General features: G+C 42.0%; 1 protein-coding gene across 1 annotated transcript; it reads left to right on the top strand.

Annotated features, from left to right (window-relative positions):
- The first annotated feature begins 500 nt into the window (after positions 1-500).
- Positions 501-13,187, top strand: ASB9 (ankyrin repeat and SOCS box containing 9). The gene is made up of 7 exons (XM_062515126.1): positions 501-611; positions 5,186-5,265; positions 6,434-6,541; positions 7,471-7,621; positions 8,197-8,331; positions 9,669-9,860; positions 13,063-13,187. Exons 1-7 carry the CDS (start codon positions 524-526, stop codon positions 13,185-13,187), a joined length of 879 nt encoding a protein of 292 aa, XP_062371110.1. The 5' UTR covers positions 501-523.
- The last annotated feature ends 11,454 nt before the right edge of the window (positions 13,188-24,641 follow it).

The raw sequence follows: 24,641 nt of genomic DNA, 5'->3' as shown, positions 1-24,641 counted from the left end.
AGGAGAAGAGCTCAGAGCCGGGCAGGAGCAGAGCTCAGAGCCGGGCTGGAGCAGCGCTCAGAGCCGGGCAGGAGCACCTCGCCCCTGGCTGGGAATCGGGGCACAGCTGTGTCTCTCTGCCCATCCCCTGCAGGCAGAGTTTGCTTAACTAGTCGAACTGGCTCTTTCTGTCTTGTTTTTTTGGCAAACGAAGAATTTCCTTCCTGACAAAAAAGAACGGCGGGCGCCCCGATTGGGCGTCGCGTTGGAGAGGATGTGACATCAGGCACATCTCTCGCTTGGCCGGATCGCTGGCTGCCGTGCAGGGCAGCCCGGGAGCTGTTTTGTTAAAGCCCGAGCCAGGTACTCGGGTGTGTGCCCGGAGAGCTGCCGGCACCACGGCCCGGGCGGTGCAAGGTCCGCTCGGCTGATGAGTGCGGAGCCTGTGCCAGAGAGCGCTGCGGGCTCTCCGGGGACGATGGAATTTGAACTCTGGAAACCGACCACAAAGTGAAAAAACAGCGGCTGGGCAGACGGGGCTGAGATGGGCGATGAGAGAACAAATCAAAATGCCAGCAAATTGCGGGGAGCTGGAGGCCGGGCATCTGCAGCTTCCCCATCCGAGATGAGGGGTAAGTGACGCTCCTGCCCGGCCGGGACAGGCTGCGGTGCTGCTGCTCCCGCTGTCCTGCTTCAGCACAGCTCCTCCGCCGGTCCCACGAAACACCCCCGTGCCTTCCTACTTCTGAGGGGACTTTTTAAAGCTGCTTGATACAGGAATTTTGGTTGTTTTTCTTTTGTGTCATAGAAAAGAGTGGTTTATTTTGTACTGCATTCTGTGCAGGCAGAAACAAATGCAGCACTCGGATCGCAGCGCACTGAAAACTAAGTTGAAATGTGGCATGTTTGACTTAAATTAGTGCCAGCAGGAAGCTCAGCACTGGCTCAATTCTTTTTCTTTTTCTTTTTCTTTTTCTTTTTCTTTTTCTTTTTCTTTTTCTTTTTCTTTTTCTTTTTCTTTTTCTTTTTCTTTTTCTTTTTCTTTTTCTTTTTCTTTTTTTTCATTCCCTTCCTCCTTACTTCCTTCTTTCTTTTCTCCTTTCTTTTGATTATTTTAATTTTTGCTTTTAATTTTTGTCTTCTCTTTCTACTTCTTTTTCTTTTTACTTTATTCCTTTATCTCTTATCCTTTCCCCATATCTTTAAGATGAACAGACCTAAGTGTTTTTTGGGGTGAGCCTACTGGGTTCATCTGCAATGGCATTATTGTGACCAGTGCTGTTGTGGGCACATAATAGTGAGCAGTTACTCAGAAAAATGGCCTTACTCTGGTCATTGCTCTGTGTCTGGCCCAGAGCCATTGAAAATATGACATGGTAAAAAAAGACAAGTAATTTAACTTCATATCCTTAGCTGGATGTGTTCCATGTAGCTCTGTTTCTGTGAAGTTACTCCTTCATCTAATGGTGAGTGCAGAGGCAATGAGGTGAATTCAGAAAATGCGACTTTATGCTGTCTTTGCTCCTTTTCCAGGCTGTTCAGGATGTTTCCATTAATATCAAATTGAAAATTAAGACCATAAAACAAAAGTGCAAGGCTGACCAGTCTATCTGCAATGTAGTCTACCTGTCCTTGTGTGTGTATGCACAGCCCGAGGCTGGGGTGAGGGGGAAGGCACAGTGATATTATTAACAGTGTGAATAGAGCCAGTCCACACTGGAGATGAGCTCCAGAAAAATGGAGGTGGAAGGAGAGAATCCCACAGGGAACGGTGCTGGACTCAGATCATTTGGTCATTTGAAAATCAAAGTTTAGTCCATTCCTTTTGTGTCTGACTGTTCCCTAGCAGAGTCAATAAGCTCTGCTGGCAATTTCCAGTGTGAATGTATTTGGCTCAGGCTATGTATATCACAAACTTTAAGGGACGGCCTTTGAGTATGAAAAATACCATTTGTAATAATGTTCTATATAATGTCTTAGGATTTTGTATGGGCAAATATGAATGCAAGAGCATACCTTCACTGAAGGACTTCAGAGTCCCTTTCAAGCTGCAGTGTGCATGAGAGGCATGGAAGGAAACCAGCCTGGGGACAGGCACAGAGGGTGCAATGCCCTCACATGGTCAGAGGTTGGAAAAAAGTTGCTTCAGCCACCACCACAAAAACCAGTGCTCTAGAAAGGTCCTGTGAGAGCTCTGTTGTGCACAGGGAGCAGTCACAATTTGCATGTGTGCATGGTTATTGCTATAAGGCTCCCTCTGTACACACCACCCTGCCAGTGGGGGTGTGTATTCACGTGTTTGAGTGATGGCAATGCAATGAAATATGACCAGAGGTTGAATTTGTAACCTCTGGGCTGGCTGGAGTTTTCTGCAGTGGGAGTTAGGTGACCCAAAGCCATTGAAAGCCAGTGGTATTTGGATGTCTAGACGCTGAACTACTGGGGTCTGACACAACCTTCCTGTGGACTAAGGTGTGGGTAAATTTCAAATTTGGACAAACTATCTTGTTTATTTGTGAAAGAGCAGTTGTGCATATTTTTGACAATCAGGAATTCTTGTTGCAGTGGCGGTGCATAAAATGAACACAGCTGTGTCCCCCACATACACCAGCCTTGCTACTTCATGTGCAGCTCTGGTGGGCAGAGTGTTTTGAGCACATTCACAAAAGTCACTAGTTCAGGATTTTGAAAGCCTGTGGTCAGCTGGAACCGACAATTGCTTAGGCCTTAATCAAATACAATACAGATATTTTGTATTCTGACAGTGTGCCTCCTGTGAAGTGTAAAAGAGGGCAGTGAGACATGGAAGTCCACTGCTGCCTTTCTCCTCTTTTAGGCAAGAAACACAAGTTCCAGCCTGAAGCAGGCAGAAAAATAGAAATATTGTTGTTTGCCAGAAGGTGATGCCCTAGGTCAAGAAACTGGAGAAATTTTCCATCCCTTCCAGGGGGCTTGCCTCCCTGGCATTGCTTCAGGTTAGAGGTGTTTGCTGCAGATAGGGATAGGGCAGGAGAGACATCAACCTGAGGCTGTGCAGTTCATGGCAGCAGACCTGGAATTATGCTATCACAATTAGTCATCAGTCAGGACTTTTAATACTGCTCTTCCCAAGGTATCCAAGGCTGGTGTGATGGGCTCCATAGGGCTCCAAAGGACTCCACTTCCACCTAGGATAAAACTCTCAGTTTGTCTCAGGTACAGAATTCCCAGATAGATTACATGTTATCACGTATCTCTTTTATTTTTCACTGACCTTTATTTTTGATGCTGGTATGGTCAATCTTTTAATTCATTGTTAAAACTGGAAAAGTGCAAGCTAATGGCCAGTCCAAAGATGGCTTGTCTGGCTCTTTTTAGAGTTTCAGTAGAAACTTGTCTTATTTCAAGCAAGGGCTTAATGGGTAAAATTTGCACATGGATATGTCCCTCTCAGTAACTAGAATTCTGACTGATGATATAACAAGTTGGTACAATGCACAGGTTGGTGCAGGCACAAACACCTGCCAGTATTTGTGTGGCCAGAAGAAATTCAAGTTGCAGCTCGAAAAACTTGTACTTCAATCTAGAGTTCTAAAATTTCTATAAACATGCTTCCCCTGCAACTCATGCAATTTAGGCAATGGTATTAGTTTCTAAATGGGGAAAAGCTTTTTGCATACCGTGGAAACACAACTGACTCTAACACAAGCAGGATCAACAAGAACAACAGCACAGTCAGATAAGCATCAATTTGTCACACATCACTTAAAGCTGTTTTAGTCAGTTAATAATTCTGCTCTGTAATAGTTGTTGCCTATTTTTGCTATCCTCATGAACCAGAACCACATCTTCCAGAATTGGCTGTCCATTTGCTAAAGCTGAAGGATGTTTGGGAATCTAGTGAAACTCTGTAACTGTTGTGGGATGCAGCCCGTGGAACATAGAAGGAGGCGAGTTGAGCGCAAATAATGCTAATAAAAAAGAATACAAATTTCTTTAAAAGCTAATTCATAGACTCATAGCCAGGTTTAGATTGGAAGGGACCTTTAAAAGTTGTCTAGTCCAACACCCCTACAGTGAGCAGGAACACCTTTCACTAGACCAGGTTGCTCAGAGCCCCATCCAACCTGACCTTGAATCTTTCCAGGAATGGGACATCTACCACCTCTCTAGGCAACTTGTTCCATTATTTCACCACCTCATTTTTATGTCTGGTCTAAATATACCTTCTTTTCATTTAAAACCTTTACGATCACCAGCTTGCGTGTAAACATTCTTTCAAAGAATTATAGTGGCTTGTTAAGGGCTTTTTGCTGAAGGCAGAATCCTTCTGTTAAGGATTCCATTCCATGCATGAGCTCTATTATAGCTCCTGAGAACCTCAGCAACTCAGCCAGCAACTTGGTCACTGGAGTATTCTCTGTAGTCAGTGGAAGGAGAGTGGGATGTCTCCAGAGAGCAACAAAATGTCTTTCCATGGGAAGTGGTGTGAAGTGCCCTCTGTAAAGGCTTCCCTTCTTTCCCAGGGGGAACCTGGGGCATTGACATAGAGCAGACACTGGGTTTTGAATGCTGGGCTGTAAATTTCTCCCAGAGGGATTATTGCTGTCAGTTGGCTCCAAGCCATAAAGTCTGTAATACCAAAGATCTCCCTATATTAATATTTGCATGGTATATACATTCTGTACCTCACTTTGTGGTTTTGACAATGCAAAGAACACAGCTATCACTTCAAATGCACCATTCCACCAAACTGAAAACTAAGACTGAATCAACAGGGAGCACAGTTTGCCTCTTTGTACTTTACTCCCTTCTTTTGCCAAGTGTTGTTGACTCTAGTCCTGCTCTGAGCAGGGGTAAATGACTGATCAGCCAAACCCTCTACAAAACATATTCCTTTTGAGTTAATTGATAAAATGTAATAAGTTTGTGGGGGAAAAAAGGCCCTGGAAATAATTGAGAGGGACAAGCTCAGCCAGAGCCAGGTGATGTTCTGAAAATCCCTCTCCTGTCTTCTGAAGGGGAGCACAGTTGTGCAAGTGAGAACATGGGATGGAGTTAAAAGTGCACCCAGAGAGAAACCATCCTCTTGTCTGTCTCCCTACAGCATCTGCGCCAAAGAAGTCTTGGCAGCTCAAATAAAGTAGAAGGGAGCTCACGCAGTTGAAATAAAGTACGCTAGTGAAATAGAATTTTTAGCCTTTTTCCTGTCTTTGTTTTTATGCAGACTTTGTTTCAGACTGGTCTCCTTTGCATGAGGCCTCTATCCATGGACGTCTGCTTTCTCTGAAGAAGCTCATTGAACAGGTACTTCTCCACTGGGTTCATGTGGTCTCTGCAGGGTTTGTACAGTGGATGAAGGCAGTCTGTGTTTTACTGTGAACCTTCTAGGGTGAGAAAATCATGTTAACCAGGCCACAGTGAAACCTGTGTGTAACAGGCTTTTTTTTTTTTTTTTTTTTTGTTCCTACAATCAGTTCCTCTCCCAGCACAAGCTTTGTGCATTAATTTGATGATGTACTGAACTCTCCTAGGTGATGTTAATGTGGCAGAGCAATGGGTCCCTGATCAGTGGGATTTCTGGATGGCCAAGGGCAGCTCCTCTGCAGCTCCTGTGTGTGCCTGTGAGCAGTTTTTGGTAGGCCAGCTCTGAACCCAGTAATGGGTCTGGTTGAGGCTTCAATTCAGTCACCCAGACATTTGTTTCTGAAGTGCCCGAATGTATCCCAGGGCCCTGGTTCCACTCCAGAAGGTCAGGGATTAGGTAGAAGTGATTTCTGAACCTCGCCACTTTATTTCTTCAAAATCCCTGGGTTTAACCTGTGAAGAAGTTGATGGAAAGGGAAGGAGCATTTGAGACTCTCCCAGCTCAGTCTTCTGGAGCACTGAGATCTAGAAACAAAAGATCTTGTAGTATTTAACTAATGTTCTAATGTATTTCTTTGCTTCAGTGGTTGCCTCAAGGCAAAAAGCAGAAAATACTTCAAGGGCATTTCATGGCTTGACGCAGTCACAGAACCACAGACTGAGTGGGCAGAAGGTCAGAAGACCTGAGCAGTGATAGAGAAAGGCAGCAGTCGTAACCCTGACAAAAACTCTAGTAGCAACTTTCATAGTTTTCTTTTATTTCAGATTTTGCCATCCACACTGTAGTAGAAACCAAATCACACGGAGTTCCTGACAGGATGTATTATCCCACTGGACATTCCACTAAGACTTCTGTTTTCTGTGTTGGTTTTCAGTGTGTACAAGGCATGACCTCGGGTACACTGTGCCAGTATCCACTCCAGCCAAAACATCATAGCCTCTTCATCCCCTTCATATGCTTACTTTTGAGATTAATAGCCCCAGGCAGTTGAGGAAGGTGTAGTTACATAAAACTTTTAAAAAAGATTTATTTTTTTATTGTTGGTTTTTTGTATGGGGGTTTTAGTTGTTGGTTGTAATAGTATTTTCCATTATCTTATCTTACCAGGGGAATGATGTCAATCTTGTAACAGCAGACCAGGTGTCTCCTCTCCATGAAGCCTGCCTAGGGGGTCATGCTGCCTGTGTCAGTGTCCTGTTAAAACATGGAGCTCAGGTGAGTACATGATGGACAGACCACTGTCTCTAGTGTTAGTGTGTTGTACTGGCACACTTTAATGCCACATGATGTCATGGCAGAGTGTCTCTGTGATTTACAGTCTGTACTGAGCACTGCTTAAGGTACTTGTGAAACACACTTCCTAATGAAAAAATCCAAAAAGTGCAGATAAAAGCAGCAATTATTATTGTTCTTTAGATGAATATGAAATGTTCTCATCTTTCACAAGAACAGGGGGAAGTTCATCTCGCAAAATGTTTATAATGCTGCGGCAGTTAAGGCTGTGTTTTATTTTATACACACATTAATCTTACTGTATCAATATGCAGAGTCTTAAGTAGAGACATAAGAATGTTAGGATCAATTGACAATAAAATGGGAAGAAAATGGAAACAAGATGCAAGTAAAATGGTTAAATAGTGTCTCATGGCCAGTACTTTTCAAGCTAATGTCAAAATGATAATGAATAAGAAAATTAATTCATACATTACCTTACCAGATATTACCTCTCAGTTTAAAATTAAAAAAAAAAAAAAAAAGAAAAAAGGAGGGACTGCACACTTTCAGCCAGAAATGGACTGTTTCAGGAGAGGGCTATGAGTAGGTGTGTTTTGGCTAAGCTAACTGAGAAATGGTCATACATTTAGCTTGGTAACACCTGAGAGACCCTGGAGTGGCCCAGATGGTTTTTTTTTTTATTATTTTTTTGGCAGTAGGGGGACATGGGGAAATTTTGAAAAAATACTTTTTTAATAATAATTTTAATGAAAAGTTGTAGTCTTTAGAAGCACTGGGGAGTTTTGGCATGGAATTAAATAAAAACATCTAAAAGCTATTTTTTTTGTTAGTTAGAAACTGGTTAGTTGTCATCAATTCTGAAATACCAAGAAGACAAAGACTTGCTGGATTGTGTTATTTTCCGCCAGGTGAATGGAGTGACTGTGGACTGGCACACCCCACTGTTCAACACTTGTGTCAGTGGCAGTGTGGCTTGTTTGAATTTACTGCTGGAGCATGGAGCCAGCCTACAACTGCCCTGTGACCTGGCATCCCCCATCCACGAAGCTGCTAAGAGAGGTAACCCCACAGGCATCAGCTCTCCTTTGCATGTTGCTAGCAGCGTGTTGAAGTGGAGGAGAGAGATAAAGAAGATAATTTTTTTGGTTTGGGTCATGTAAAATGCCTTGCTAATTGGTCTCATCATAAGGGGTGCAGTTCTTCCCATCCCTGTTGCTCATCAAGGGCAGGTCAGCTCAGCTGTCAGATCCTTTGAGTTCACATCGTGACACCTGAAAGGGAATGCATTGTCCAAGTCAGCTGCCTAAATGTGAACATTTGAGGGAGACATCTGGCTGTCTTCTAAAGGAGTGGAGAGAAACATGGAGTGGTTCATCTCGTCTTCAGTAGGCATCTGAAATGAGTCAGATAAAATGTGAGGGCTTTGGCCTGTGAGGCTTTAGCCTGTTTTGCTGAACATGTCTTTTCCACTCCTTTTTTGCTGGCTGGATCCACTGGAGTGGATGAAAGTGTTACACTACCACCTCTTGACAAAACATTGAATCTTTGCCAAACTACACTGCTGCAACAGAGAATTTGCTAAAAAAACAAAAACCTCATCTCTGTGAGTTGACTCTTCCTTTGTCCCTTTTAAGGTCATGTGCAATGTGTCGAACTCCTTGCGTCCCATGGGGTAAATATAGATCACAACATCAAGCACCTGGGTACTCCTCTTTATGTAGCATGTGAGAACCAGCAACTGAACTGTGCCAAGAAGCTGCTTGAGTCAGGTAAAAACAAAAATAAAGAATGGTATACTTTTGTTTCCTGCAACATCTATCTTTGTGTCACAGATTTAGAGGAGCTCCTGCTTTGGAGCCAGGAGATGTTTCACTCCTAATAGCAGCCCTGGCTAAATGTGGTAGCAGAGTGATCAGGATCTTCTTTACCCAGGAATTCAGCTTGATAGCTCCCAACAAAGTGATGGGTGATCCTGGATTTCATATGGCTAATTGTGCCTGGAACAAGCTATCCTTTCCAATGCATGTTATGCTGCAGTTATTTGAAGTGGACAGGAAGAGATTTAATTTTAAATGTTTTTAACCTTCTCTTTACCCAAAACAATTGACTCAGCCACTTTTACATAGTAGTTTTGCAAACACGTTGTGATTTCCAATGAGTTCATTAAAGGTTCGAGGCATTTTGAACACAGAAGAAGGTTCAGCACTATATCCTTTGCATCATGCAAATCTACCCGTAAGTCTAAATGCTTGGATTATTACACAAACTCATTTCCTGTTATCTACAGTAGTACAGGTCTTCTAGCCAAAGGGGCATGTAACCTAAAGTAGCCACATAACTGGTACAAAAATGATGAGCCAACAAAGACTTCAGAAAAAAACAAGCAAAAATCATATATATCACCTTATAGGTAGGTCACTGTTTAGTACAATTGCCTCTTTTGGGAAGAAATCAAATACAAACTAATCTAAATATTAAATGTTTGGCAACTATTTTCTTTCTGGTATTTTTTTTCTGCTGCCTCCTGTATATGGGCATATGTACTGTAAAAACATTATAATTTTGAATTAGCAGCTCACCTTTCTTAGGGTGTTTTAGGAGCCATTAGTCCAGGGTAATGCATGGGGTAACTTTTATCAGGGATGCTTAGTCTCTCTTCTGCCAAGGTCCTCTGGAACTTTTCCATCCTCACATTTTTTCCCTAACCAATACTTTGGCATTTGGAAATCCCACAGGCTTAAGCCCCCAGTACAAAGGATGTTGAAATCCTGTGTTTATTTCAAGGGATAGGAAGCAGAGGTGGCCGTAGGTGGAACTACACTTTTGTCTTGCTTCAAGGTAACCATGGGCTGGGCTGTGGATGAAGGACTTCCTCACACACCATTCCTCTGGGATCATTTTCTGAGTCAGTCTCACTCCTCAGCCAACAAGAGTTGTGCTTGTGCAAACTGCAGCACCAAGCCCCAGCCTAAAGCAGTCCAGCTCTGGGTGCAGGCTACAGCATTTGTGTGTTATTCAGAGAAATAGCAGCTAGTACAGTGAATGAAATTAGGCTACGGTGTAGGCATTGTTCTTTTCATTGTTCTTTGCCTCTCTTGTTGTTCAGGAGCAAATGTGAACAGTGGCAAGGGCCTGGACTCCCCTCTGCACACGGCTGCCAGGAATTGCAGTGTGGAGCTGGTGAAGCTGCTGATGGACTTTGGAGCAGATGTTTGGGTGAAGAATGCTGAAAACAAGAGGCCAGCAGAGCTGGTCCCACCTGGCTGCCCTGTGGGCCAGCTGTTCCTGCAGAGAGAAGGTGCCCCTTAGAACTTGTTTTAGGGAAAACCCACAGACTTGCACAAAGCTAAGCTGTTCCAGGCTGCTAGCACTAGAAAACTGGGAATAACTGAGCTTGCCTCCATTTGCTGACATAGGGACGTTGTTCAAGTGCCAGAATACAGTGGTGAACTAACAGTGATAATGGTAAGAAAAATAACCCATCCTGAACCTTCAGATTTTGAATTTACTGCATCAGGAAGCAATCATCTGGAGCTTGCCATATAATACAAAACAGAATTTAGAGTGAATAAACAAGCAAAATACTCCTTAGAAATTAATGGTAGCTTTTTTCGTTACCTAAAACTTTGAATTCAGTGAGAATCTCTCAGTTCCATTGTGTCAGACACTAGTAGACCCAGGAGTGTTCTATAGAAAGTGCTGACAAATGCAGACAGCAAATCATCTCTGATGGGAATTGAGGCTAGGTAGTGAGCATGAGGTTTGGGACCTCTGGTTATGCAGTAGATGGTCAGTTTGTGCATCTCAGCACAAATGCATAAGTGGAGATTTGCAACCCCAAAAATTTTAATGCATGTAATGCTAAAAAAAAGTGTATTGAAGAACTTGTTTTCTAATTCCTTGGCCTTTACTTTTATTCTTGGGCCAGACTTTACATAGATGCAAAAGTATCTTTAAAATGAAAGACTACGTGCTTTTTTTTTTTTTTGATATTAGGGAAAATTGCACAGGAATGATATATGGAATTATATATTTTTATTTGTTTCTACACTAGATTTCTCTAAAGTATAGAATAATACTGAATAATGTCACTGAATAATAACAGTGTCAACATACCAATCCATAAGCTTAAATTTTAGGAAGAGTCCATTTCATACTTGTAAATTTAAGGTAAATTTAAGGTAAGGTTCCAGGTAAATTTATTTTATTTTATTGATTATGAAATCTTCAATGAAATATGGAGACAAATGTTAGTTATTATTATTGAGGAAAATTAGAATAAGATCTCTTGTGTCTACTCATTTTTGTACTTGTCTTATTCCTTAGATTTGCTCATTTAGCCAGCAAGCTATAAATATTACTAAATAATCTGGATTTTCACTGTTTACAGCAAATTGGTGATGGTGGAGTCCATGCCAGTTACATGTTGATGAGATTGTTGCCATAGAAATATTTACACTCAGGTAAAATTGGAATGGCAAAATGATGAATCAGGCTCTGCTTAAAATAATATATAACTTGAAAGTATCATGGAAACACCTGTGCTGTGCATGTTATGCCTGAGCAACAGATATTTGGTTTCCCAGACTAATCTATGGCACACAGAGCAATGATCTTTTTGAGTTCCAGTCCCTGCTGCATTTGATTCCTGACTCCTGTGGCACTGCAAGTGTCCCGTTTATTTGAGATAGAAAAATATTTAAGGCACGCTTGGAAACAGCTGGCCTGGAAACACTGCTCAGGCTGAGATGACAGCATGGGCAGTGAGGAACTTATTCTAAGGGAAACCCAGCAATCAAAATCAGAAATAATAAATGCCTGAAGGGAATTTTCCTGTGGAATAGTGGTTTTTCTGATGTTCTCCAACATGCCCTTCTCTGAGTGGGGTCATGCCTGTGACCAGCTGATATGTGGCTTCTTTGGCTGGCTGAGCAATTGTGATCTAGGAGAGTGGTGCAAGAGCTGCTCTCCTGCCCTGCTTCCATGCAAGGCTCCTCTCTCCCCACACCCCAGCTGCTGCAGCCCTGCAGCCCCTGGCCAGGCAGGCTGCAGGGAGTGTGTTTGGCCACCAGAGATGAGTTGGTGAGCGTGCTGACCCAGGCACCCTCCCAGGACTGGCCCAGAGCAGGTGTAGTGCATGTGGTGGTTCCCTTCCTAGCAGTTCACCGTGCTGCTGGACCATCCCATACCCTCCATACCCTGCTTACATCTCAGGGATAGTCCTGCTTGTGGGTGGGAGAATTAGTGAATGCTCCAAAAATGTACTGTGTTTTTGAAGAGCGTGCTTGTGTTTGCAAAATATTTTCCAGTGTAGTGTCATTGCTTGTGTTTTGATAAGTCTTCATGTTTTCGGTTTGGTTGTTTTTTCTTTTAATGGAAGGGGGTTTTTTGGGTTTTTTTTGGGTTTTTTTTTTTTGTGAGATGTTTGCAGGCAGAGCATTTATCTGTGGGGTCAGAGTCAAGCACAAGTGCAGTGCAACAGTGCAATAGTTTAACTAGCTTGCCTTGTTTTGTACCCAAGAACAGGTTAACAACTCATATGCTGGCTCCTAGCAAAAGGGTGCAGCCCTTTGCATGGCCCTTGTGATAGCACAGCAGCTTTCAGCTGTGCAGAGCTGCTGGGAATATGTCCTGCATACACACAGGAAGTCTCAAAAGCTGATCAAAGCTGCCACCTCACTTCATTTTTTGTTGCCAGCTCCCTTCCTTCCCTTGCTCTGCAGGAAGGAGAGCACCTGAACTGTCCCTTCCCAGCTCACTCAGCTCCCTCTTGCTTTCTGTAGTGTCCCTTCTCATGTCCTCCCCACTCCCTGCATCCAACCCCCTCGCAGGTGCCCATCTTCTGACCTGCCCTCCCACAGCCCCTGCCACCCTGCACACTTGTCACTGATGTGCAAAAGGTGCTCTGGAGGGCTGAACATTGGCAGGTGCTGCAGGTGAAGCTCAACAGAGGATCTTCCTCTTCCTGGAAAGGATAAGTAACCCAAACAAATGTATAATACTATTATACTTGCATTTTTAAAATTGTGAGAAAGATTCTTCAACAGAGCTCCCATCTATCAATATGGGACTGGTTAATCTGGAAGGTTTAAATAAAGAACTATATAGTGTTTCTTTTGCTTCGTCTTCATCACTATTATGAAATATGCCCCAAGAAAGCAGTGGACTGAAAACTTTGATCTCACTGGGGGAGTGAGAGGAGGGAAGGGCTTTTAAAGTAGCATCAATCAGCTCTTCTCAGTACAAGCATTTGTACAGCTTAAAAGGGAAAGGCTGATGCTGCTGATGCAAATTGAGTAATGGCAGAGTGGCTAGGCATGGACTGGACTGCAGGTGGGCAGGTGTCCTTTGGGGGATGCAGTTTTGACTTTTCAGTGCTGAATGTGAAAACCTGGTGAGAGGTGGGTTGCAGGAGGTGGGTTGTACAGCTGCTATTTCAGGTTTGTAGTCTTGGCATTGTAAAGCCATGTGTGTAACTTCTTGCCTGGATCTTTCTCCAGGGCCACTGTCCTTGATGCAGCTGTGCCGCCTGTGCATCAGGAGGTGCTTTGGATACAAGCAGCATCAAAAAATAACTGGACTTCTCCTCCCAGATGAGCTGAAACGTTTCCTTCTCCACATTTGAGCCTTTTCATGTTCAAAACAGTGCCTTTAATGACATAGCAAGGTGTGTTGACATTTATCATCACTCGTGTTGCCAATGTTTGCAGTGATAAATTATGGCAATTTTTGGTCTCCAGTAAAGCCTGGGTCTAAGAAGCACAGGACTGACCAACTCACTCAGTCCTCACTGCCATCACCCTCACCAAATCCTTTTGGAAATAAACAATCCTGTGTATTTGCATGGTGAAGCTTGGAAATGTGATGTGAGAGCCCCCTTGAATGCACAGAAAATCAGCATAATATTTTAAAATAGATTTCTTGATTCTCTGGCACAGTTTCAGAGGTCTTGTGGTTGACAACCCCTTAAAGAAAACACATATCCCAGCCCAGCAGTAAGAGCATGAACATCAGGCACACCAGGAGAACTACAGAGAGCTTTCTCTGTAAGCAGTGCTCATGTGCCTGTCATTTGTGAGACTGTGCCCACACCACCACGAGTAAGGGGAGGGAACCCAACTGAACCCACTTACCAAGCAAGGAAGAATTTATTTATTTTCTAAGGGTATCACACTGAAGATAGATAAGCACCAACCAACAATTATATGCATTTAGGCCAGCATCTGAAACAAGCCTTTCTGCCATGACAGCAAATAGGTCACTGCTGATGGCAGCTCCCTACAGAGCAATGATAGCAGAGCAAAAGTTTTTAATCATCCATTAAAGGCAATTACTCCTGGTACTTTGAGACACAGAAGAGCTGTACTTCAGAACTACCCATTTTCTCCTTGTAGTTTGTTGTTTTTCAAGGACACAGGCTAACAGGCTATCAGTAGCAGGCATTGAGTGCTCCCCTTTTCTGCCCTGAAAATTAGATATACTTCCTAAGCATTTTTTCAGCATGCATCAGAAAAACAATTTTTACACCCCTTCTCCACCCAAGAAAATATTAAGAGTAGAGAAGTAGAGATAGTATTTTTTCCTGGGAGAGTTGCTACCTCATTCATAGCATTTTCCATGGGAGTGGTAACAATAATGCCTCAATGTGTGGTCATAAAACAAACAATGAAATCAAAGTCCATTCCAGATTTAAAAAACAGTGGACAATTACTGCCCCCTGCTCAGTTTCTGAGCAGTTGACTCAGTGTATAGCATATGTAGTTCTTATTCCACTGGTCATAAGAACAAATATTTCCAGCTAAACATTAAAACTGGGCATTTTTCTTTCCCTTTCAGAAATGGGTCCTGCTGCCACAAACCAAAGTGCAGTTGTGACCCCTCTCTGCTCCTTTGGGTGCTCCCCTGGGGATATCAGCTGCCTGATACGTGTGGGAGCAAGGATGCTGAGACTCCAGCTCTTCTTCCTGTTGCCCTGCTTCCTTTTGAGTTCTAAACCGAGGTGCATCTGCATCACCTGGGAGCAGCAACATCCCCAGCTCCCTGAGGGGCTGCCATGTCACCCCTGAGCTGAAGGTGCCATGTCACCCCACACTCTTCAGTGCTTCTGGAGATCCTTTTTCACTTTGCTGTGGAGACACCGTAAGAGTGGGCTGGGAATGCAAAAACTGCTGACATCACTGACACCAGCAGTGAGAGATACAGAGTCCTCATCTCAGAAGTGGAGAGACTGGCAGCCTTCAAATCTAGGAAAGCTGATTTTGGTGTTCACTGAGCAGTGCCAGCCTGCTGTGTACAAGTGGAAGGTTAGAGAGGAGAGATCAAATGCTACCTGGATGCTGGTATTTGATATAAATCACAGTTCAAATCCTTGTCTGCACAACATGACTGCTGGCTATAGGTATCCAGTGTGATGGTTTGTTTCCTTAGTGCTGACCAGACACAGCACAGTTCTGTTGGGTTTGTGGGACACTACATTGTACCCTAAAGGGACAAAATGACAAACACAGTTACGTGTCTCACTCCTCTGGTGATAGAGACACTTGGGTGTGTGTCACTTATCTGAACCAATTCATCACACATATTTGAGCCATGTAAAAATTAACTGGCTGATCCAAGTGGCCTTCTATATGGTTTCCCTCATGCCCAGGATGAGAAGTAGACATCTGTCTTCACAGAGGTCAAATAAAAGCAGGTATCTGGGATGGGAAAGGTATATTCTTCTAAAATCAGTGTCTTGGTTAAGCTAAATCTGCATTGAGCAGGACAATGTACCTAGTGCTTAATTTTGGACATTAAAATGTGAAGAATTTCTGCTGTGGTGGCACAGTGGAAAGCTGGACATACATCTCATTAAATTGATGATGAAGAACATTTCTGTACATACTAGTTTTACTTCTGCCTTTAGGCATCTTATTTTGTAACTTCAGCCAATGGGTTTATAGGAGTAATGATAATACTAGGAGGAAATTGCTCTGAGAACCAGGTGAAGGTGTTGCTTCTAGTTTGCTTTTCTTATGAAAATTTCATGGTATTACTCTGTTCACTTGCATTTCTCTGCCCAAGTGTAATTAGGATGAATTCTGTATGCTCAGCTTGTATCATCTCAGTGTGTTTACTTATTTATTTTCAGAAAAATTGTGGTCAACACTGGTGAATTACAGCTTTATGCATCAACACTTACCCAGTTATAAACTGTAAAAATACAAGATGCAAACTGAATAAGCTCATTATGGGTGAGGTTTGGATTTTTTTCTATATTTGAAACCATTCAAAATGTAATGCAGGACTTAAATAATTGTAAGGAATATATTTTATCAGATTTGTTCCTATTTTTATATTAATAGTTTAATGGTAGTTAAGCCACGATTTTGTAGGATATTTTTTCAGAAATAAATAGTTCATAGTCTTTTGCTTCTGAGTTTGTTTTCATTCAGTTTTTAAATGATAGCCCTAACTTTGTGGATTGACTGATACTATGGAGTTTTGAATTCTAATTCCTTGCAATCCCACCTGCAGGCAGATAGTGAACAGAATATTTCCTTCAAACAAAACTATAGTAAAGATGAGACTAAAATGCACATACTATGCAAATCTTGCCTTTTGTTGATGTTTTAATGTGGAGCTGGACTCCTGAAATTCCTTCTTTGCTCACTTGAGTGTTAGCGAAAAGGAGATAGAGATTCCACAAAGCAGGAAAAGATGTAAAGTTAGATGATCACTGTCTTCAGCTTGGTTTTGTTTTTTGCTTTTTTTTTTTAAACTGATTTGCATAAATTTATTTATCCTTCCAACTAAGCAAAAGGCACATGCAATGTTCTGGTGCTGTTGTGCGTTTGTACACAGCAGGAATCCTTTAGTGGCAGTGGGAGTGTGGAGATCCCTGTGTGTCAGAAGTCCAGCAGGGTCTGTCAGTGTCCTTGGGTACACTGTTGGGCTGGGGAGGTGTGGAAGCCCTGTCATTCCCTCTCTGTTAGATGCATCTCTGGGAGTCCCTGCCCACAAAGACCAGCTCAAGGAGCCAGGATAATGCCAGCAAATTGCTTTACAAGATGTTTTTTACTGATGGCTAGAGAGCTGCTTATGGAAACTGTGGAACTAAAAACTCCTCAACAAAAGAAAACAATGGATTTAAGCAAGACAATGATCTTTTGTTTTATTGAAATATGTCTGATGCAATAAATCTTTGCAGTTGCTAGGTGGGATCAGCTACATTCCAGGACACAGCTCTTCTTTCTGCAGTTGTGTGCAAAGGTCCACAACTGTCCTGTCCATTTCTTGTTGCTTGAGATTTTCTCTTAGCTGGAAACCACAGACATGCAAATCTAGTAAATATAACATACAGCTTTGGAGCATATTCAGAGAATGTTCTCTTGACTTTCCACTGGCACAAATTCTTTTCAAGATGACTAAGAAGGAAATAAATTTCACTTTACTAGTTTAACGAAATGGGACAGACTAGCTGAAAAATAACAGGTTAGTGGTGAAAAAAGAGACTATTTTTATGCCTAATATGGGATATGCTCAATTCCCATCAGTCTCATGTTCTTGAGAATCATGGGATCTGAGACCTTATGCTCCTGAATCTACTTTTTCTTGTTTAACACATGCACTGTATTTGTCCAAATGGAGTCTGCCTTGCTGTGCAGTTCCAGCCTGAATCCTTCTGGCTTTGGATAAAAATTCCCAGGAGTTATTTCTATGCATATTGAACAATTATTTGTCATTCCGTGACACATTGCTCAGCTCACTGCTCCAAGGGATACTCACTTTCATGCACCAGGCAACATTTGATGCAAAACTGCTCTCTAAGATACCTAGGGGAGTCCACTTTTCTTTAAAATGACAGCAGTGAACTATTGCTGGGAAACGTTTCAAATTCTTATATCATTCAACACAGTAGCTATTACCCCATCCCTATATCATTCAACAGAGTAACCCTTACTCCATCCCTGCCTCAGTGCTGGAGAATACCTGGCTCATGTCACTGTGCAACAAGGTCTTGTCTCTTCTGAACCAGGTGAAGCCTTTCCTTTATGAACTATTTCCCTTTGCACTTTTAAAGGTCTTGAAACTCATTAATCATCACTGATTCAAATGAAACAGCACTAGATTCATGGCTTTAGTGACTGTGAAGTAAAATCGAGTTTATCTGTCAGCTGTCTCACTTCACAAATTAAACTCTGGAATCTCTGCCGAGTCTACGGCTTTTGAAATCCCTAGAGCTTTTCTTTGTGTGGTCTGTAAAATGCAGTGGTAGCAGCTCTTTGTCTCATGAAAGCACTGACTGAATCACAGAGGTTCATACAGACCTTGTAAAGATGTTATGAATAGGACAAGTATAGGGTTGTCTCATTGTCATCGAGACTGCACTTTTTATTACCTTATTTTGAGGAAAGGAAGCTGCCTTTTCCCCCTTTGATTAAATAATTGCACCAAAACAGGAACAGTTGGTGTTAGGGATTTCTGTATGGGGGGCAAAGCTCCTGGCAGCTGCTTTGCTCTCCCCAGGCCTCTCTGAAGGAGCATTGCCCCCATTCTTGACTCTGCTTTTTCACTGTCTGTCAGAGCATGGGGACTGAGACAGACAAACTCTTTGTTCCTTCCAACTCTTTATATATATATATTTTGCTGCAAGTTGGTATGCAGAACCTCTGCCTCTCCAAGTCTCTTCAATGAGAACTATGGACATCCCTTTCTGAAAATAACTCCTTTGTTACCCATCAGTTCAGAACAGGTGACCAGTGCATTTCTGCTCTCAGATAATCACAAAGGTGAGCACAAGGTGTGAGCATATCCTGACTTCACTGGGATTATTTCTATTCCCTTGTCCCATAGAAAAGATGGAGCACTGCTCTGGTTCTGGAAGTACCAGCTCAGTCTCTTTTTTCACTGACTACTAGAAGGGAGTGGTCAGTGAACAGCTCCCAGTAATTTTTTCAGTCAGCCAAACAACCCTAAACAAGACCTTTCACTCAGAGCAAAAGTTAAGGAGTAACTTTTTCTCTTTTTTCAAGCTGTAATTACTTTTATTATTTCTCAGACCAGAAAACAAACAAGCACAGCCCCAAACAGTTCAATCCAAGTCAATGAATTTGCTCGTTTTTCTTGCAGGAACAGAAGAAAACACATGAAAAATATTATCTACTACTTGGACTATTGGGACATATTTGTCAGAGGTGATGGAAGCAAGTTCAGATTCCCTCCTAGAATGAAATGAATTCTTTCTCTGTATTTGCTATCCCTGGTGCTTTGGAGATATATCCTCCTTGACTGTGGTGAAGCTAAGCTTTCCTCTCACCCGGTTTATCCAGCAAGACTGTATGACTTCAGCTCACTAATATTTTCTCACTGATTGTGCCTCAATACATAAGGGCAGATGTTTGGATTAGGGCATCCCTGGGCAGGGACTGGAGCCATGGGTGGCTGAAATGGGGTCGTGGGACAGGGCAGGGGGAGCCCCAGGGGGCTGCCATGGGGCAGTGAGTGTTGGTGATGCCCTCAGAGCCTGGACATCTGGGTAGCCATCCAAATTCTCAGCATCCATGGCATCCACGAGCATGGCAAGAGATCTATTAATGCACCACATGTCTTTTGTATGCCTGACCCCCTCCCTCTTTGTTCTACAAGAGTTTCCAGTTAATTTTACCTAGGAAAATAAAAAATTGTTTCTTAATCTCTCCCCATTACTCCTTTCATAGTCCTCTCTCTGATCCCTCCCTCTTAGCTTCTCCTTCTCCCAGACCAGACTTGCAGTCTCTTCAGCCACTCCATGGACAGAGGCCTGGGAGAGCAAAATACTGTGATTCTCTCTGTAAAACACACATCCCCCTGAAAATAAAAAAAAAAAAAGAAAAAAGAAAAAAACAAAGAAAAAAAGGAGAGAACTCAGAGCCCAGAGCTATCTAATGCTTCTGACATCTTTCCCTGAATGTCCCTTACTGTTTTTGAGATACTTGTCTGTTCTTGGCTCATGGACATTTTAGTCCAAAAGAAATACCTAGTGAAAACACCCTGAACTCAGTTCCTGAAGGCATTTTGCATGTTTTGCATATGCTCTTTACTGTCAGTTATCTCATTCCATAAAAGTCATGGTAACTGTTTTGAGTGCCTATCCTGTATTAAAGTGGGACTGCAACGTGCAAAGCTCCAACAAAGGACATAGCACAGAGAGCTCTTCTTTTCCTGAGATATGAAGAAAGGACTGTGCCCAATCCCTGTGCACAGTCTGGACTTTTTGTCTGTTGTTCCGTGTGTCTGGACAGCTGAGAAGTGAACAGGCAAGGCATTTCTTTTAAGCGTGACAAAGAAAAATCAGGACTGAAAGACAGAACATTAAGAAACGTATGGGATAGTGTAAATGGGTTAGTTAACTGCACCACCTAATTAGTAGCTTGTCTTCATTTTCTTCTGCCTTCACTCAGAGTCAGGATTAAAAGCACAAAGGAGATTAATTTCTCATGTTTGGGCTTGGTTGTTTATGAAATCTTATCTGAAGCACAGAGAAAACACGTCTAGCTACCAGCTAAAAAGCAAGTAAAATGGAGGTGAATCTAGCTAGTAACAAGGTCTTTTAAAGCTAAACAGTCCAACAAAGAGCTAACAGGTATATTATTTATACTTTTGACCCAATAACCAAACACCTGTGACATGCCATGAACTGCCTAACCAGAAACTGCCACCTGAAACCATGAAGAAGAAGAAGACAGAAAGAGACAACATCCAAGAAACTCCATCTTGTCCCATACCTATTACTACACTCTAAAAACCCCAAATTCAAAACCCTTCGCCATATGAAATCACACACTTCTATTTAACTACACATCCATGATTCTAACTCCATCACTCCAATTTGGAAACCTTCTCCAAGGCCCCAAGTCAAAAGCAGTGTTCTCCTGGGGGGGTCAGTGTCAGAAAGCAAAGAAAGCTCAAAGCTCCCAGAATTGTTTTCCACATTGAACATTGAGAGACATGAGAGACATATGGGATAGGAGTAACTGGACACATTTCTGGCTCAGAAGACTGAGATGGGGACCTGCTGTGTCTTCCCTGCCCCAGCAGCTTCTTGCCCAGAGCTGGCTGGTGCCCCAGGCACAGGAGCCCTCCTGGAGGAGGAAGCCAAGGGATGGAAAGGTGGCAGCCTTGGGGACTGCTCACTGCTCTGCACAGTGCCAGCTGTAGCCAGCAGATGGTACCGCTGGCACACGTCTCTGCAGAAAAGTTTTGCCAGAGGAGTAATCAGTGAAAAAATTAAGCTAGAAAAGACGTTCTGCTGGGAGTGAATGCAACCTCAGGCTCACATGGACCAGGAAATCTCCCATCATTGTCATTTCCATCTGCAAGTGGTGCAACTTTTCTATTTTACTGTCCTACTAACAGCCTGACTTTTCTACATTGATTTTCTGAAAGTGGCAGGATGCATAAAATAATACAATACTCAGATAGGTTAACTGTACTTAATGCTTGTCTTGCTTTTTTATTTTTTCTTTTTTCTTGAATGTTTTAATGTTTTTCACCATTTATACATCCGGTGAATGGAAGCACTGGAAAAGTCTGAAAAACATGGACGTAAGCTCTCAGTCCCTGGTTGTCAGTGACCTGTAATTAGGGATAACCTGCAGCACTCCCACTCTTTAAAAGATTTGCTTATTTTTTTACATAGCATCTTTCTTAATATATTTTTCTTCTAACCTCCATTAGCACTTGACAGAAAAAATATCAGTTCCAGAAAATTGAACATCCATACCTATTGAAATTACATATAATTAACCAATTAGAAACATAAATCTGTCTCTGTTTTCAGAATGAATGCTTACTGGTGTATAATGCCTTTGAAAACCCATACTCTCTTCTAGGGACATAATTACTGTGGCTGGCTTCCTAATTTTCACAGGCTGTTATCACTTTCTAGACAGCAAGAGTCCTTCCCAAAATTTATTTCGGGTGAGAGTGATCTTTGGAGTCTTCTCCTAAAAATCATGTAGCACAGAGCTTTACAAAGCCATTTTGGTGTCACAGCCAGGACTTGCCCCATGCTGTGCAGTGACTCTGATTTCAGGGAAATTTCTTATTTCCATGTCTTCTCTAAAATGATTTGTTTATCCCACTTCCCACAGTCTACAGCCCAGGAGACATATGGATTGTGTATGACAATGTAATTCAGTGTTGTGTCATAGAAATAAATGACTGCACACAGGCTAGGGCTCCTAAGTGTAATACATACTGTGAGTTGTCAGGGCAGACTTTGACACATCCTTGCAGATAAGGTAATTTAGTAAGACTTCCAAATTTTGACACATCCTTGCAGATAAGGTAATTTAGTAAGACTTCCAAGTGGCTGCCTGGAGGTGTGCATTTGCCTTTGCACAAATGGAGGCAGCTTCTTTGAATCTTCTACAGAAGCTGCCTAGAAAATTGCAGCCACCAGTGAGTAAAATATTAGAGCCTAGGAATGGCATCAAAAACTTGATGTGTTTGTGCTACTTCTGTTCAGAAAATTGCAGCCAGGGGGTGTAAATATATAGGGTGCACAGCTCCTTCACCTGTCTCTTCTGCCTCCATAAAAGCCATGAAGGAAGGAGACCTGTGCTCTGCTTTGCCCTCTACCACCTGTGTGCCTCTGGAATGCCTGTGTGAGAGGGGAATGATGCAAGCACTGGAGAGCTAGTGGCTCATTTAATATGGGTCCCATCTCAAACTGATGCATATTTTGATGCAAAACTCCAGCTATGAGCATCCTGGGGCTGCTGTTTTTTCAGCAGAACAGTATTTTGTGTGCTGCTTGGTAAAACTGTGCATGAGGTGTGGAAACCTCGCTTCATATCACACATTAGACTTTGAAGATGTTTTGGCTGACAATAAAAACATAGTGACTTACCTACCATTTTGACCTTTCCAGACTTCTGTTGAAGTACAGATATTCAAATATAACCAGAGGGAAAAAAGAAAATTTTTTGGTGTAGTTTTGTACAAATTGCTATTGTTCTCATTTATGGTAATTTGAAGCAATTTTCTCTCCAAGATCCCATTGTTCCTTTCACTAATGCACTTATTGACTCATATCTAAGGAAGCACCTTGCCTCCTGGCTTCTTTTGCTGGCTCATTACTTGTATTTATTGCTGCATTTCTCTATAGCAATTTCATTAAATTCTGCTTTATGATTATCACAGAAATCTGCTATTAGGATACAGTGCCCTTTCATGTTCGTAGGAAGTGCAAGTTCATTCTGACCCTGAATTTTATTAATCTCTTTCAATCATTTAAAAGTGAAAAAAAAAAAAAAAACAACCAAAAACCTTTAAGTTATTGCAGGATTTTGCCTCTTTCCATTAACAGCAAAATAAAGCTAATTTCCTACAACTTTCTGATTTGAGCTATAAACCTTTGGTGTGGATTACTTTTTTGAGAGCTATTATGATTGTCCATAGGCAGAGCGAGTTGAGTAAAATATCAGCTTCTGAATCTCCAAAGAAACATTCATTGGGGAAAAACTTGGAGCTCTTTGTTTGCAGCATTTTGTAGTTAGCTGAGGCATTTGCCTCACCTGCATCTCATGAAGGGTGACTGCTAGCATTAGTATTTTTAAAGTGCTACACAATTATGAAACATGAATGTGAACATTGTTTAGGGAATTTGAAAACACTTTTGAAAGCAAAAGGAAAATTAAAAAAAAAAAAAAAAACAAAACAAAGAAAACCCCAAAACCAACATAAAAATACAGGAAAAAAGCTTCACAAAGCTGAGAATTATACATCGGCTCAAATGTATTTTTACATCCAAGTGCAGGACAAAAAACTAAAAAAAAAAACAAAAAACAAAAAAATAAAAAAAACCCAAAATAGATAGCCATAATTTTTGGATAGCTATCCTTGATATTCCAAATGACACTGTCACAAAACTTCTCTTGATAACCAGATCCTCAAACCTATTCAGACGCCGTAGTATAGAAATTTTATTTGGGCCAGAATGTGAGGAAGAAGCTCTATGGTCTCATGGGTGGCCATCCCTTAGTGTAGTGGCATGTACACTACCTTATGAAATCCTGCTGCATTTTCAAACACATCTCTTTAATTAGTTTCAAAGACATTCCCACATCCTCTAACTCCACAGTACAAGGTGTACAAGTGTACCCTCCATGTCCCTGGTAGTTCCTGGATGCCCCACAGCCGGCTTCCATGGCTAGAGGGGACTTCTTCCCTCCAAGGTGTGAGTGACCTGAGGGTTTGGAGGCACACACCTGCCCTTGCATAGCAGCATCTTATCCATATGCAAAGGCAGTGCACAATGAAACTGGAATTAAGGATTCCCTCCAGGTGTTTCATAATTGCTAAAAAGAAGCCCATAGTTGATTTGTCATCACTAAGGCAGAACAACATCTCATTGCCACAGCACAACCTTGTTTCTGTTCCACACATTGCCAACACCAGGGACCAGACTAAAGAATACTTTTCCTTCCTCAGACCACTGTGACTGGATGTATTTTCCATAAGGAGGAAGGGGGTTACAAAGTGGAGATAGATTTACCTGAATCTTACCCACCAAAGGGGCAGAATGATGATTTGTGCACACCTGGAACAGCAGGATGGTCAGATGATCAGACTGTAGATGTTATTCCAGCAACACTGAGAATCATAGGATATTGTTCACAGCCCTTACCTATCTAAAGGGTTCAACGGTTTTGTAAGCTTATTTATCCAATAGGTGGGTAAGCAAGAAAAGGATGTCACAGTGCTGTTAAAGGAATCAGATCAATTTAGCAGTTTTGTTTCATCAATTATTGGATAACACACTTCTTCCAGAGAAAAGAAGTGAAAATATGTAGGCTGTCCTGGAAAAGGGTGTCTTACATTGCCTTTACCAACTGCTCTGTACATTTTGCCAGGTAAGATACATAAATGTGGCATTTAAAAAGAAGCTGCCATAGTGGATATATTTTCTCTACATTCAATTTGATTATCAATAACTTTCTCACAGTTATAACTGAAATGAAAATCACCTGCACATTAAGTATCTACAGTGTTATGTAACATCAAACAGTGACGGAAGAAAATTATGCCATAAACCTCAAACAGGCATTCAAAA

Source organism: Cinclus cinclus, chromosome 2 (assembly GCF_963662255.1).
Source record: "Cinclus cinclus chromosome 2, bCinCin1.1, whole genome shotgun sequence".
NCBI lineage: Eukaryota > Metazoa > Chordata > Aves > Passeriformes > Cinclidae > Cinclus > Cinclus cinclus.
Note: the sequence above shows the minus strand (reverse complement) of the source record. Positions and strands in the feature narration are given on the sequence as shown.

Coding starts and splice junctions, on each gene's coding strand:
- ASB9 (XM_062515126.1), top strand. CDS start 524: ATGGGCGATGAGAGAACAAATCAAAATGCCAGCAAATTGCGGGGAGCT. Junction 7,622..8,196: donor CCACGAAGCTGCTAAGAGAG/GTAACCCCACAG, acceptor GTCCCTTTTAAG/GTCATGTGCAATGTGTCGAA. Junction 9,861..13,062: donor GCTGTTCCTGCAGAGAGAAG/GTGCCCCTTAGA, acceptor ATCTTTCTCCAG/GGCCACTGTCCTTGATGCAG.